A 16240-nucleotide genomic window follows, 5' to 3' on the forward strand; every position below is an offset into this window, starting at 1 on the left:
TAACATACATCTAAATCCAATCCGCTACATTAGTAAACACAAACTTAGACCCGCAATGCCAGGCTAGTACTATATACTATTATAATATTATATAGATCTTGACCTGGATTATTTAAAGAACTTTTTTTTCTCCGGCTGATAAAATTAATACATTTCATCGTTATAAGTTTAGATCTAGGTTTATCGAATTGAATCGTAATCTAGATATATATAGATTAGTGCGGTTACAATTTTTAATCGAATTGTTTCTTTTAAAAAGCTATGCATGTTTATACTTGGTTGCAGACCTTTAAAAACAACATAAATTTTTAAACTGTACAATAAAAATGAGTCGAAGCAGTACAATTTCATCAAAAAAGTAATTTATTAATTAAATCCAAGTCGATCTATATTCTAGATTTATTTATTTATACTATAAACGAATTTGTAGGATATCTAGAAACAAATAATCTCTAGCTTTGAGTTCGTCACTTGCGGTTTCTAATGTCAACAAATGACTTAAATAATAAAAATGTTTGAGTCAGTAAAAGAAAACTGTAAAGTTTAAAAGTAACTTCTAATCTAGATCTAGATCAAAGTGAAGGATCAAGATCTAGATCTAGACATAATAATAATAGAACTAGAAATAAGAGTGCTTTGTTAAATCTCATAATCTAGGCCCAATCTCTAGGGAATCTAGACTTTAGAGTTAGACTAGTCTACATTTTTATGATTGATTATGAATAATTATCATGATGCAGCCTCATAATGAAAAAAATATGATTATATAGATCTATATCTATATAGAATTCTATATTGGCTAGATTTATATTGAATCATCCATTATTTACCTATCGATCTATTGGCTAGATCTATATAATATATTGAATCATCCATTATTTACATATCAACCTTCAGTCTATTAGATCAACTTGGCCTATTCCAAGTCTAAAATAGGTAGAGATAATATATATATATATATATATATATATATATATATATATATATATATATATATATATATATATATATATATATTATTTATTGAGTAAAAAGATCTAGATCTATATCTAGTACAATTAGTACAAGTGACTGTCAAGTTGTAGATCTAGATCTAATTAAATTATATTAATACTGGTATATCTAGAAGGTCTAAATTTAATAATTAAGTAGCTGTGATGAGAAAGTTGACTAGCATTTTCAGAGACATATTGTGTCTGTCCATCCAAACTGCTTATTGAAATTGTCTCATTCCACCGAAATATGATTGGTGCTGTGCAGTTCAATGGTGCCTGCTCCAAAAGTTTCAGTATAAGCATTGGAGTTAAACAACGAAATGTCCTGGCCCCAACCCTTTTTGGAATACTTTTCTCACAGCTAATCGACCATGCATTTGACAAATCCACCAGTGGCATATATCTCCAGTCCAGATTTGGTGGCAAACTTCTAAATTCTGACCAAGAGTTTGGCAAAACCAGTAACTTACTACAGCGACCAAAATAGAGGTCAACAACTTGTCAACAAGGCATGCGTTCTGAGCACGCTACTGTACGGCAGTGAGTTGTGGACTACCTATGCAAAGCAACAGAGAAAACTAAACTCATTCCACTTGCGCTGCCTCCAAAGGATCTTGAAAATCACATGGCAAGGGTGAATGTGCAATACTAAGACCCTTGCATGAGCAGGTCTTTCAAGCATCTTTACACTCATCAGATAATGCCCTTTGTGCTGGCTCAGTTATGTTTAATGGATGGAGGACAACATATCCCGAAAGTCATTCTTTACTGGCAACTTGCGTCTGGCTCAAGAAAAACTGGTCACCCCCAACTCCGCTATGTGGATATAATCAAATGGGACCTCAAAACAGTGAACATTGATACTGACCATTGGAAAGACATAGCCTCAGACTGCACTACCTGGAGAGAGATGGTGACCAACATAGCTATGGACGAAAAAATATGGGCCTCAGCTCTGTAACATGAAAAATTATTGCCCCCTCTACCACCAAAGGGAAAGCCACATTAGCCTGCGATATATGTGGATAGGAGTGTGTCTCCAAAATAAGGCTCCACAGTCACATGAAAAGTGTTCTACAATATGAACCATAGGATGAACCATATGACTGAAAGAGGCCATATATTGTGTCTAAAAAGTCTATAGTTGTTGCTTTGATATCATCTAAAATATTAACAAAGTGATTAAAATACTTTGCTTAAGAAGGTACTCTCAATATATAAGCACTTTAAATTCCTGGACTTTGTGTCATATGATGTAGAATTCTGCCATTTTTTAGGTATCAAACTTAATTTATGTGTTTCTGCTACAAAAGTGTTGCTTTTTTTAATATAATTGTTTCTAGACCTAGCCCTAATTCTTACATGTTATGAGTATCAACCCATGTGAAAGATTCATTAAAAAATGCTTGCTATGAAAAGTTTCTCTTTGGTTTAGTGAATGGGGCTTAATTGGACTGGAAGCGTGATCTTTTGGTTGGTATCTTAAAATTTGATACCTCAAAATGACTGTCTATAACATTCCTTGAGAGCATGTAAGAATGGAGTGATAGATTGTATCAAACTGTGCATAGAAACTTTGGTTTTGCTATGGCTCAAATGTGTTTAAATTTTAGCTTTATGTTTCAAATCAGGTAAAGCTTTAAAAATTTCCTATTTTAAAGGTTAAATCAGTGAAAACTGTTGTGTACACCATTTTTTTAACATGGCCGACAAAAGGAAGAGTTCAACTTCTATCGGATCTTTTGCTAAAACATCCAGAAAATCCATCGCTATTAAAAAATGATTAATGCCTAACCCAAATCTAGGTTCTTACTTAATGACGAAACATGCTTAATGATAAACATTCTGGTCGCTAACCCTGTCATTATGTGGTGGCTTACTAACTAAAAATAACCTGCGTTTTGCTGTGTTTTGTAAGCTCTTACTATTGATAACTTTAAGACTTTCAAGATTCTTACTGTAAAATAAATCTAATTAAAATTTTAATGGAACTTTACAAAACTATTTCATTTATTTTTACTTTGATTTTTTAAACAGACAAGATCAAGTCAGATTTTCACAAGACAGAGTCACAACGGTTGAAAAATTTTATGGACTTTTTTGTGACACCTTGGGGTCTGTTATTAGAAAATCAGCTAGGCTGCGAGATAAAGGTTTGTTACTTTTTTAATTGTAGACTAAAAACTTTCCCATACAGTTTTAAGTTCTGCCAATAATTGATTTGCTATACACATTGAATCTATTTCAGCTATTTCTTAAGAAATATCCATAGCATGAAAATTATTTTAGAAATGGGCAAATAGTATACTTCCCTATTGCTATTAGAGAATGGAATGGGTTGCCTGAATCAGCCAGGAAAACCAACGACTAAGCAGAGTTTAAGTCATTGATTAACATGCATGACTAGATTGACACTAGAAATGCGTAGTACATAATTATCTTCTTTTTTGAAGTAACATCTGTAATGTATAAGATTAGATAAGAATCTGACAAAGGTTTGTTTTTTTTTAATTATGAAATATGCATTTGAATAGCTTCAAATTTTCTATTTAGTCACCGCACATATGGATTAATCATTAAAGATATCCCGTCATTCTTTTTGGTGGTAGTTAGGGTTCCACTAATGACTTTCTTATCATATCTTATATAATACAGACGTTACTTCAAAAAAGAAGATACTTCTGCTTGGTGTTACTAGGGCAATAAATATTTGATGGGGGTGCAGATTTCTCAAAATTTGCTTTACCACCATAAAAAAAATGTCTGTTGCCCAATTCATTTGGATAGGCTGATGTTGTTCAGATTCATAAATTCAAGTTCTTTTTACCATGATTAAAATTGTATGAGGAGCCAAGCATTTAGCATTGAAACCAAACAAAAGAACAGGCTTTTTCCATAGATACTTTACTTAATAAAGATAAATGAACTCAAACTCTCAAACAGAGAATCAGTCATACAAAATGTTGGATTTGTGTGTCGAAATCCACTGTGGCGGGGTGGGGGGGGCACTCAAACTCATATAATGTTGAAGACCAAGAATTTTTAATTGAGATTTGTCTTCAATTGAGTTGGGTTTGCTGAGCACCCTATGGCAGCCCAGATTCCTTTCCAATATGCCCCTATCACAAAAGAGATTGTGCCTGTATACATTTAGCATGCTTTAGAATAAAAGATTTTCTATAAAAAAATAAAATACTAAAAAAAAAGTAACATTTCTAAGAATATTTTACATTGAAATATTTAGGGTTTTACTCTTAGACATGAGAAAATATTCTATAACGTAAAAATTTAACTTAAAAAAAAAACATTTTATTATTTTTGTTTATTTAGATACCACACAACCTATTTTGTGTTGACAAAGTTTAAAATCATTTATTCTTAGGTGATTTGTTTGCCCAACATTTGAAAGCGTATGCTGAAATAGAACAAATCAACACATCTACAAAACTCAACTTGGTTACATTTGCCCAGAATTTTTCAGCCGTGCAAGATTACAGAAATGCTGAGGTTCGTGTTTGTGATGTTGATTTTTTAAGTAAAAAAAACAACATTTGACCGTGTGATCTATAGGGCTGATGATAAAGGTCATTTGTATCTGTGGCTTATGGTTAATGAGGGTGTCATGTGGCCAACACAAGAAACTAACACCTTTACTTTTCCCCAACTAATGTCTGGTACCCATCAGAGCTGGGTTGAGGTAGAGACTCTTAACAATCCTGAAATTAAAAATCTCATTCTATACCAGGAGTCGAACCAGTTAAGGAAGAATACTATGAATTGGAATTTCTTTTGCAACCAAAACAAAAATGTAAAGGTAAGCACTACCAACTTACTGGCAATTACAAAGTCTGAAGATTAAATCTCCCTGTAGTTGAAACCTCATAGAATTTTGAAATGAGAATTTAAAAACAAATCAGAATTCAAACAGTTTTTGAAGAAAATAAATGCTAGTTTCCATTATAAATTCTTAAGAGCTAAAATTGACATAAAATTGAATATCTCTTCAGCTTGATAAATGTCTTTGTGTGTACTAATTGTCAAAACTTTTAATGCTAACAGGTACAAAGACTGGAGGAAAAAGTTTTGAAACCTTTGATTCTTTACGGAAAGATTTGTAAGAATATTAAGGTATTATGATTTACCGTGATTCACTATTATTATTATTTTTTTTTTGCTTTATATTTTTCACTTATTCCTTTAGAAGATATTTTACGTCCTAGCCCAAACCTCAGACAGGATTCAAACCTTAGACCATTGAGATGATAATCTAGAACGCATACCACAGGCAGCCATCTTTAAAGATTCACATAAATTCCTTTTTTTTTTAAATTTTAAAATCAACCTTTGAGATAATTATACATTTTTATCCTTAAATCGTAAAACTTTGAAAGTTAGTATTGTTAATTCTTCTTTAATACTACCAGCGTCATGTCTTAAATTCTGTTCAGATTTCACCTTTTCCACACTTCTGGAACCTTTAATTTTCTAAAAGTATGTTTCATTTAGTTTTTGTAGCCTGAGTGTGATTTACTTTCTAATTCCAGGGCAGTGTCAGGAAAAGTCAAAATGCAACAAAAAGGGAAGATAAACAGCTAGAGAAATTAGAAAAACTTCAACAGAAAGTCCCACAGGCCAATAGTGCTGATATTGTATCCTTGGCTTTATACATTAATTAACCTCTGTTTTAATCTTGGTTTGAGGCTCTTTAGATAGCTCTTCCTGGTTTTATTTATGTAAGGCTTGTCTTCAAGTCCTAAGATTAACCCAATAGCTCCTACCGCAGTACAGTGCGTCTTTTACGTTTAAGTCCTACAGAAAGATAATGCATTATGATGCTAGCAATAGTTTTTTAAACTTTCCTTTACAAAGAGCTCATCATGTCTTAATTCGAATGAGAATGGAGCGGTAACGTTTTTTTAAAAACTGGATGTGTATCACTTTTTAATTATTTTTTTAAAGAATTTTTCAAATTAAATGGCCGATAGCCCCAGTGTATAAATCTATATCCAGGAAAATTAGTTTTTTTAAAGCCTTTTTAATATTATAAAAGTATTAAAAGTATATTTTTTTAGTTAGATATGTGTTGTTTATTTATTTATTAGTATTAGATCTTAAATTAAATTATATTTTTTCATAAGGTTTATTTTTAAGAATTTTTTTATTCAGTCACCCCTCTTTGCTTAGGATATGGAAAGAATTTTTCAAACTGGAATTAAAAGCTATTGGGTTAAGAATGATTGCAATATATTGCATTTCCTGTAGCCTGTGCTCTGTATTTTTAAAGTAGTAAGGCTTGCGCAGGTCAATACCACTCTTTACAATAAATTCCTGTTGTTTTTTTTTACAGAGTTTCCATTTCCTTGACTGGCTGCCCACCAAGGCAATAGAGCCAGTCTACCCAACGGCCAAATTAGGATTTAATTCAACTAGCCGTCTTTTGTGTTATTGGAACACCGGTTCCAAAAAGGGCAATAAGCATGTTTAGCTTATATCTGTCATGATTATTGTTCTTGGGTATTCAAACTTGTACATGACAAGATTCTAAGGTTATCTAATAAAATAATTATAAAGTATGAAAGTAAAATATTTATTGGCATAGTAGATCAAAAATAATGTATAAATATATATAAATATATATGCTTGTGAAAGAGAAATGTTAAGCAAAATTTGCATGCTATGTATATTGAAGTGATTACTTGTTGTTACTACTCAATTAATAGACCTTTAAATGAAAATGTATTTTCTTTAACCCCATTTCCAGGCTAAGGTTTGAGACTCTTCATATTTCTAGCTCAAGCATGGCACTGGTTGATCCTGTTTCAAAATAATTATATCAGTGCTTTTTATTTCTACATTGTACTTAAATATTTAGCATTTCACTAGCAGTTCAAATTACCAATACCAAATGTAAATTAAAATTATAGCTTTTATATAGCGCTACTTTCATGCTTATAGCATGTTAATAGCGCTATGATCCAATCTCATTTGTGGACGGTGAGGGGGAGGGGGTATCTTGGAAAAGGTTTTTCCATGCTGCCTTTAGGCGCTCAGTAAACAACTCTGCTCGAGTCGGGTGTTGATCCTCGAACCCCCTTTATAGGTAGCCTAGCCAAGTTTAAGCACACTTAGCCTCTGGACCACCCATTCCATGCTTTTTTTTTTATATGACTTGCCCTGATAAAATACTTTGCAAAAGTCAGTCAACGTCTAAAATGAAAACATCAGATTCATATAACTGAACTATTATATTCTTGATAAAATATTGTTCTTTTTAATAAAAAGTAAAGTTCATTGGGACCTTCCAGAGCAGTAGATATTTCATCTGTTTCTCATAATTATGCAAGATTTTAAAAAATTCTTTATGTAACATTCTCTTCTACTTGTAAAAAATTTAAGCTTTAAACTAATTTTTATGAAGAAAAATGTATTCCTATTGTAGTATTTTAATAAGTTTCATCTCAATATGTTATCTAAGCATTTTAATTAGTTATAGTTTTATAATATTAGTTAAACTGAATGTCTTAATAAATTACATACAGTACATTTTTTGGTCATTCATCTCAACACATTTCTTTATATATTCCTGCTGCTAAATACATTTTTTTCTTCATTTGGCAGGCTCAACTGGATTTGCAGAAGATACGACAAGATGGAGGCAACTCCAAGGAGCAACTTATATCAGAGATGGATAAGTTTGAAAAGGATAAACTGACAGATTTAAAAGTAATTGATCTTTTTATTTTAAATCCTGACACAACATTACAAATAAATGTTTTGCAAATCAGGACTAAGTCTTAGAAAAAATTTTAGAAATTAATAAAAAGTAGCAATGTGTAAGTGAGGGAAAAGGCTTCAACCTACTACAGACACTTTTTAACTTTAGCCAACCTTTCTCAATAGTCAAATAATACCAACGGTAAAGATGGTCCCACATTCCAACCACACAAATGCCTGCTTCCTTTTCAAATCTTTGAGTCTGAAGAAAGGTCCCTTTTTCATTATTATAGAAGTAAAGTAAAGTTCCAGTTTCAGGCCTTGTGATCTATAGGTCAGATGATTTAAAATTCATCTGTTTATGTGGCCCACAGTTAACGAGGGTGTTATGTGGGCAGCACAATGGCCAACCCATTTTTACTTTTCCCCAACTAATGTCAGGCACACATTAGAGCTGGATGGACTCAGAGGCGCCCAAAGTTCCCGAAATTAAAAATCGCCAGTTTTCACCAGGATTCAAACCCTGGACTCCAATTCAGAAGCCAAGCGATTTACCACTAAGCCACCATGCCTCTCATTATTATAAAGCAGTGTATCATTTATATTATTCTCCCAGTCAATCCTAAGTGAATATGTGAAGATAGAAATGATGTTTCACGCCCGTGCTTTGAAATACTTGTCAGAATGTTATCAAGCAGCACAGAGGATAGACACAGATGCTGACATGGATGTGAGTTAGTTTCTAATCCTATATACTTTATCTAAAGTATTCTAAAGTGACATTCCCTTAATCTGAAGTAGTTTCATTCGATAAGTCACTGGATAGACACATATGCTGGCATGGATGTGAGCTCATTTCTTGTCATGCTTCAGTTGTCTCTCCTATATACTTAATCTAAAGTTGCATCCCTTTAATCTCTAGTAGTTTCTTTTAGTAACTCAGTAGATAAACACAGGATGTGAGTTCATTTCATGATGCTAGAGTTGTTTCTCTTATATCTTATCTTATAAAATACAACATTACTTCAAAAAAGAAGATTATTATATCCTACATATCCTATATACCTTAAGATGCATTTATTTAATAAGCAAGTGTCTTCTCGCTCTGACATTTCCATTTTTATAAAATTTTACAAATATCATTTTCAAATGTCTCCATAGTGGTATACACTTTATGCATATCTAGAAGAGTTTACCTGTGCTTTAAGGCAATTAGTATTAACGGCTAATGTTGAGTGTCTTATGATGCTTATTAGAACAAGATTTGTTTTAATTAGTTTTTATGTCTTAAAAAAATGATGCTTTCATTTAAGTTTTAATTTGACTCATATATAAAATATATTTTCTTAATTTTATTTGTTCAGCTTTTCCGAGCAAGGCTGCTTGATGTTACAGGCTTGACACCTAACCAGACCATGACGTCCATTCCTTCACTGGGGCAGTCACAGACACCCTACGGTTTTAATTACGCTTTGTTTTCAACTTCTACTAGTCAACCAACGTACCTTCCTCAGCGGCCAGGTGTTCAAGGGGTAAGCTCTTTCCTCTGTACGTCTGTCACATTCATCCTGTTCTTTTTAAGGGTCCCGGGTTCAAACACTGCCTGCTGTCATCTCTACCATCTTCCTGGGTTTAGTTTAGGATGCGATAATCTTCAATTCTTTAAGAACATCATTACATCTGAAACAAATGCTGCAGTCCTCATTAATCTTCAAACTCGAAGACTAGCATTATTATTATTATAATGAATCAATTTTTTTTATTTTGTATTTGACAAAAATGTATTTTATTTTATAGCATTTTTCAGAGTTTAATTTTTGTATGTCTAAAGTTCATTAGGTTCTAAACCTTTTTCTAAATCTTTTTTTTTAGGATATTCTCAAAGATCTTAAGCTATTTTTTACTAAATATATGGTGCATGAATTCTGAAGTTTTTGTGCGTTGTTGTTTTTTTCTACACATCTTAATCTTTTTGTGCTCAGAAAAATTGTTACTTAGGGTGGCTGCAAAGTAGTTACCATTTTCATTAACATCTTTTTAACATTTGAAAAAACACAAAAAAAGGAAATTTTATGCAAAGGGTGTGTAGAAATAGGTTGACTTAGTGTTCCAAAGCAAATAAGAAGTTTCCTATCCTGCATACATTACATAAACAAAACAACAGTTTATTGAAAGAAAAAAATTTCTAACTGCCAATGTGGTATCCACTTTATGCATACTAATAACTGTTTACATTTTGTGCACTGACCTAAGCATGTTTGCACATTTGAAATGTTCAGTCACTCAACATTGCTATTTTTTCAGATGGTACACTCACGTATAATGAATGACTCTGACTTTTAAATATTTCTCTGTGTGTAAGTGAGGAATACATGTTGAATTGTGCAGAGCTCATTTCTACAAATTAAGTTTACTTTATTAGTTTTTTTTGTTGTTTTTGTTTAGATCTTAAAGTATTAATTGATGTTGTACACTAGTCATTTTTTATTAGTTCTCTCGATGTTAATATACTTATATTCTTTAAAATTCATTTTATTTTATTTAATTTACCAACTTTTATTTTTTTTTTAATTTGCCAACTTTTATTTATTTATTTTTTTTGCATAATTACACTGTTCAAATTAAAATGATAATTAGCAAGTTATGTTTGCACATCATATATATGAATTAGTATTGAGTATTTGAAAATGTTTCTGCCAAATGTAGATCCACTACAAATTATTATGTTTCTCTTTTTTTTTTTTAAATTTTAAGCAGGATTAGTAGATTTTAAGATCAGATAATAAGAGAATTGTAGTTTTTTAGTTGAGCGTAAAATCTAGTGTTGCTAAGCGCCTACCACACTATGTCTTGCAAAGAAAGTCTAGACGGAGGCGCAACTCAAATAACCAAATCAATTAAGTCAGGTGAAAGGCCAACAGTGCAGAAAATAATGGACGCTGATTAATGATGTCTATCTATAAGTTTACTACGTCATGAAGGGAGTCATCAAATGTCCCTTAGTTAAATAATCTACTCCAGAAACTAAAAACGACCTCTCTCTAAAGCTGCCAAAAGTCCTCTGTGTTTACTTTCACTACACTTTAAATCTTAGCCTTGTTTTTAATGATCACCTCACCGTCTCTAAGCAAAACTTAACTAATTATGAAACAAATAGCTTTTCACGCCAACTTTGTCATAATAGTGTCCAGCTTTACACCCAAGCTCTTTAATTCAACTGGTAGATGAAGTCTAGTTTGAAATCAATAAGATAATTGTCAAATCCACTTGAATAAAATAGTTAAACATAAAAATAACTGGTAGTCTGACTCACTGAGCTCACATGCTTATTGGCTGACACGTGCTTAGCACAACCATATTATTTTTTTTTTAATCTGGTATGGGGGGATAAACTTAAGTTATTTAGTCTGTTAGACACTCTGTGTCATAGTCATTGCAAGTAAATCACTACATTGACTCAAACCTACACAGACTATACATTCTGTAGACTTACTTAATGTCAGACTCATCGGGCTTTCAGACTTCTATGCTCTGGGATCGGTTGCTAGTGTCATTCTAAGCCTCCCAGCAGGTGTTAGACAGGGTCAACCCTAATCCCACTGTCCTCTTTTCAGTCCTCATGTTATAGCAGTTTTTGGAGAAGATGTCTCACCTTGTCTCGGGACATTCCAGCGAATGACTTGCAATGTTTGTTCAACTTCACAAAGTGGAGAAGTAAAGGTTTACAGGAGACTAAAAGTGGCTTGAGATAAATTCTAAAAGTCATATACCAAGATATCATCAGCAAAAAATTCTTCTTACTAAACATCCCAAAGATTACTATCGTTTGCAACACATAGCATCCACATAAATGTAAAAATAATATAAATATACAGAGAAGTGTGGCAGTTAGGAAATCACTTTGTTGCCAATAAGTTATTAAGTTCAAATCTATATTGTGTTTTATAATTCCAATTATTTAATTACTCAACTGGTTTAAATGGCGATTAGCATTTTAAAGTAAAAGAAGTTGGTGATAGGGATTATCAGTCGATGCTTTGTTAACTATTGGCCATTAACTTTACATGACCTGCTCAACGGAGATTTAGATCTTGAAGTTTAGATAGCAATTTTGTGTTAACCTTTTTTTTTTATGTTTTGAGACCCATAGAAATTTTTGTTTTTATATTCATTGGATTTTTTTGTTTTCATTATCTCCCTTTCAGGTTGATGATGAGGAAGATGAAGATGATGATGACGATGATGATGATGATGACTTTGATGTCACAGATGATGACGATGATGATCTGGATTCATAATTCATTACTGATGATTGCAATATGTACTCTAATCCGTCCAAATTGATTTACTATTATATCATTCCAAGTTTTTGTTGTTATTTTTTTTAGTCTCACAAAAAGCATTGTGGTGTTTCTATTTTTTTTTTTTTAATTTATAGCAGTTTTTATTGTGTCGTAGCGAGGGTGTTAGGATGGGGGAAATTTGAAAATCCCCAAATGTTTTTTTTTTTTACATTGAATATTATGCAGAATGCAGAGGCCCCTATAGAGGTCAAACCCCCCAGGCCACCAAATGATGGCAAATTCCTAGCTACGCCCCTGGTTTTTAGAAGTTTCTTATAGAACTTATAAAATATTTTGGATAGCTGAATTTTAACCGCAATAAACCAAATTTAATGCTGTTTAAAATTTTTAATATGAACATGCATTATTATTTACTAAATAAAATTTATGAACCACATGTGTTTGTTTTTTGTTGGTACAATAATGCTCTTCGACTAATAAAGTTGGTGGATTGGGACAATGGCATGATGGGATACTATTTGAATGTTTATGAAGTAAAATAAACTTTACCCCAACTGGCTTTAAATCTACCTGTGATATTTATCATTTATTTATTCTTTTTTTTTTTCATTGATGTATTACTTATTAATAGTGCCAGAATAAGATACATTTATTTAGGTCAATTATTAAAATTAAATGAATGGAAGTACATTATAAATTCTTGTTAAAGTCTCTGATACTTTCTTTATATAATAGTCAAATTTCAGATTTAATTCTGATTAAAATTATATTTGTAGCTGATATTATTTATTAAATGTAGAGATAAAAAATAGAAGTATATTTATTTATTATTGGAAAGTTTCTCACATGGAGTAAATATAGTCTTTTTTTTTTTCTAAAATCTAAAAAATATGATCAAAGTTGTATGATTTATTGAGAAGAATTCATCTTTTTTTTTCTAAGCCCTGATAGTTGTTTGTTTTGTTGTTGAGTAGTGAGGAGGGGGCAAGGGGGGCACTATCCCCGGCCCTACCCTAAGGGGGGAGGAGGGAAGCACCACACTCATAGAGGCGCCAAAAGAATGTATTGTAGGTAGATATTTTAGTTAGGTAATGCATTCTAAGCTTATTTGTGTTATACTATTATTAAATACTTTTTTATTTACAAGCCTATATTTCTATGTGATGTTCATGGTAAATGGGCGAGGGGGGCGCCATTAAAGTACCTTGCCTCCAGGATTTGTTCTGCTCACTACGTCTCTGTGTTGTCTAAAAAGATTTTTTTACTCAAATTTTTTTAACATAAATAACAATTCTCTGTCATTGGTGATTTTCATTTCATGGATGTTGGAAAATACAGCAACTTGTCAAAGTAGTTTTCAGTTTTACATTAGTTTTATATTTTAAAACAATTTAGGATGGTTTTGGAAGTTATTTTCTTTGCTGATTTGTTTTGACAAAGTTTGCGTCCTTCATCGTGTAATTGGAAATCGAGTCGTAGAAACAGTAGTTTCAGTACCTAATCCTAATAGTCTCGTTTATATTATTCATTCATTCAGATATTTTTGTTTTCAATTATTGACAATTTTTTATGGTTCTAAAATTGTGCATATGCACTATGTGACAATACATTATTTAATTGACATTTTGCAACAACTTGTTCAACAAATTACATTTCGTATTTACTGTTCAAGCCCAGTGGTTCCATCTCTGTGGTTCTGGAGAACTAACAACTATTTTTATTTTTCATATAAATGAGTATCGGTAATATCCCTTCTTCATCTGGCCAACACCAAGAAGAGATAAGGACAAAATCTTTCTTTTATTAATATGTATGTATTATGTATTAAATGACTATTTATTTGATCTATGTATTTGATTTAAATTTTTTGCCTATTAATATGGGTTACTCATCAGGCCTTAGGGAGAAAAATTCTGTTCTACAGTAGGGGTTTCCAACTTTTGTTTCCCATTTGCTAATTTTTAAAATTATATATATTTTGAACATAAAGTTTTTGTTTATATTGCTTGTTTATTGATAAAGGTATAAATATGTAGTTTACACATTTAATACAGCTTATTAACTAATTTCACAATGTTTGTTTGTTGTTGTTTTTTTCCAGTTATGTTCTTTAAAAATGTTTTTTTTTTTTCAATTTTGTATTCATCCTTTTGAAGTAGATTTCAAATTTATATTTTTTAACCATTTCAGGCCATTTGTATATATACAAGTTTAGATCTTATATAATACAGACATTACTTCAAAAAAGAAGATGATTATGTCCTAAGAGTCATGCATTCAGTCATGCATATTAACCATTGACTTAAATTCTGCCAAGTCACTAGTTTTCCTGGCTAGCTCAGGCAATCCATTCCATGCTCTAATAGCACTAGGGAAGAAGGAGTATTTGTACAAATTTGTCCTATCATATGGGATGAGGAATGTGCCTTTATCTTTGTGTCTTTCTGAGTATTTTATTAAATTTTGTTTTTGTATTTGAAGATTATGGTTCAGTGTTTTATGTATAATTGCTGCTTTACTTTTGAGTCTTCTGTCCTAAAGGCTTTCTAAATTTAGGGATTCTACTAAAGATGTTACTCTAGTCAAATGTGAATATTCGTTTGTTATGAATCTCACTGCTCTATTTTGTGTCTGTTCCAGTTTCTTAATGTTTTCTTGAGTTGAGGGGTCCATTCAGTTTGGGCTGTCATTGTATTCTTGAAAAGTACAAAGTTCTTTGATCAAATGCCTTTCTCTTTTAATTTCTTTTCGGACCTGCACACATTTCTGCCAGGTTGTTCTTAAGGTGTCCTTAAATGCCTGCTACTCTATTCTTGAAATGTATTTGTTTTCAATTGTAGATCAAATGTAACAAATTTAGTTAAAAACATTTTTCACGTTGCTAATTATATGAATGTAGTTATAATAAAAGTTAACTTTCCCCTTACCAACAAAAAAATTAATAATAAATTAGTTCTTCATCTAGAAAAATGCATTACAGTGCTTTGTTCGGATTGTGTTTAAACTGTAGGAAAAATATTTAATAACTAGTCGACCTTAGGCCACTGCAACCTATGCGTCCGCAGTGTGCCCCGCACTTTCATAGGACCCGCGCTAATTCTAGGTGTATAAATTGTTAAATTAAACCATTTTATAACTCATAACAGATTTGCCGCGGCCTTCTGTCGATTAATAAGGAGCTCCTGGAAATATCCGGAAATTTAAAAAATCGTTTGAAAACTCATACAAATCTCATGAAATATATAGAAAAAAAAAAGTTATTTTGGGGTGTCATTCAATATGGAAAACGCCAATCCTACGCGCGATAAATAAAAACGGCATTATGCATTAAAAATGAATTACGCATACCAAGAGTTGCGGTGACATGGAGGCCATTACGAGGAAAGCGCAAACAGGGACATCCTAGTACAACTTGGCGCCACACTTTCATGGAGGTCCTCAGAGCAGGTGTGACTTCAGACATTGGGAGTATCTAAGTCAGTAAGAATAGCACATTAGGTTTTTGAAATAAAACTTTTTTAATAGCAGGATAATACACTGTAGATACTTCACAATATGAATTTTGTTGGCTTTCAATACCGGAAATGGTGCTTGGAGGCGCGCTGGGGGAGTTCACAGACCCTTTGCTGGCAATGGGAAGTCCTACAATTTTTCCACTAACTCCAGGAAGAACCTATTCTAGGGTACAATAAACATCTTCCGAAAGAAGGATCAGAATGTAATAAAGATTAATTATACACACATATATATATATATATATATATACATACATTTATATATATATATATATATATAATCAAACATAGGAATAAATTATATGAGTATCCAATCTACTCACTAAACACGCCTACGCATCATGATTTTGAAAGAGTTTATAAAAATTAATGACACTAATTCTCAGCTCCTCTGGTAGATCCGCAGTCTGACACTGGCACCAGTTGCGACCACCTAGCACCCGAATGACCCCCGAATGGTGAAAACGACCAGCTGACTTTCTTTATGGAGTGGCGTGCAGGGGAATTAGCGGCAACCTAGAACAGCGCTAAAATTAGACACAACAGTTTCAGTATACTACATAAACCAACGGATAACTCCAGTAAGATATCTCAATTTGTATAGGCCATAGACTTATATACACTATATGATCTATATCTAGACTGGACATGGAGACTTTTTAACACTACAAAAAATGTCGTGAAAATGTTTTAGAAAGTTGGATCAAGGTGT

The 16240-nt window shown here is 32.1% G+C and overlaps 1 protein-coding gene across 1 annotated transcript; it reads left to right on the forward strand.

Moving 5' to 3' along the window:
• The first annotated feature begins 260 nt into the window (after window positions 1–260).
• LOC106072625 (CBY1-interacting BAR domain-containing protein 1-like) lies at window positions 261–14080 on the forward strand. Its single transcript, XM_056036752.1, has 9 exons — window positions 261–358; window positions 3033–3148; window positions 4378–4502; window positions 5055–5123; window positions 5540–5653; window positions 7614–7718; window positions 8326–8439; window positions 9074–9241; window positions 11915–14080. The coding sequence occupies exons 1-9, from the start codon at window positions 327–329 to the stop codon at window positions 12005–12007; spliced, it is 936 nt and encodes a 311-aa protein (XP_055892727.1). The 5' UTR covers window positions 261–326; the 3' UTR covers window positions 12008–14080.
• The last annotated feature ends 2160 nt before the right edge of the window (window positions 14081–16240 follow it).

This window comes from Biomphalaria glabrata, chromosome 7, assembly GCF_947242115.1.
Source record: "Biomphalaria glabrata chromosome 7, xgBioGlab47.1, whole genome shotgun sequence".
NCBI lineage: Eukaryota > Metazoa > Mollusca > Gastropoda > Planorbidae > Biomphalaria > Biomphalaria glabrata.

What these genes read in the sequence shown, in the direction of transcription:
- LOC106072625 (XM_056036752.1), top strand. Translation starts at nt 327, where the DNA reads ATGAGTCGAAGCAGTACAATTTCATCAAAAAA. An exon ending in GTGCTGATATTGTATCCTTG is followed by an intron (nt 5,654 to 7,613) that starts GCTTTATACATT and finishes TTCATTTGGCAG; the next exon opens with GCTCAACTGGATTTGCAGAA. An exon ending in ACACAGATGCTGACATGGAT is followed by an intron (nt 8,440 to 9,073) that starts GTGAGTTAGTTT and finishes TTATTTGTTCAG; the next exon opens with CTTTTCCGAGCAAGGCTGCT.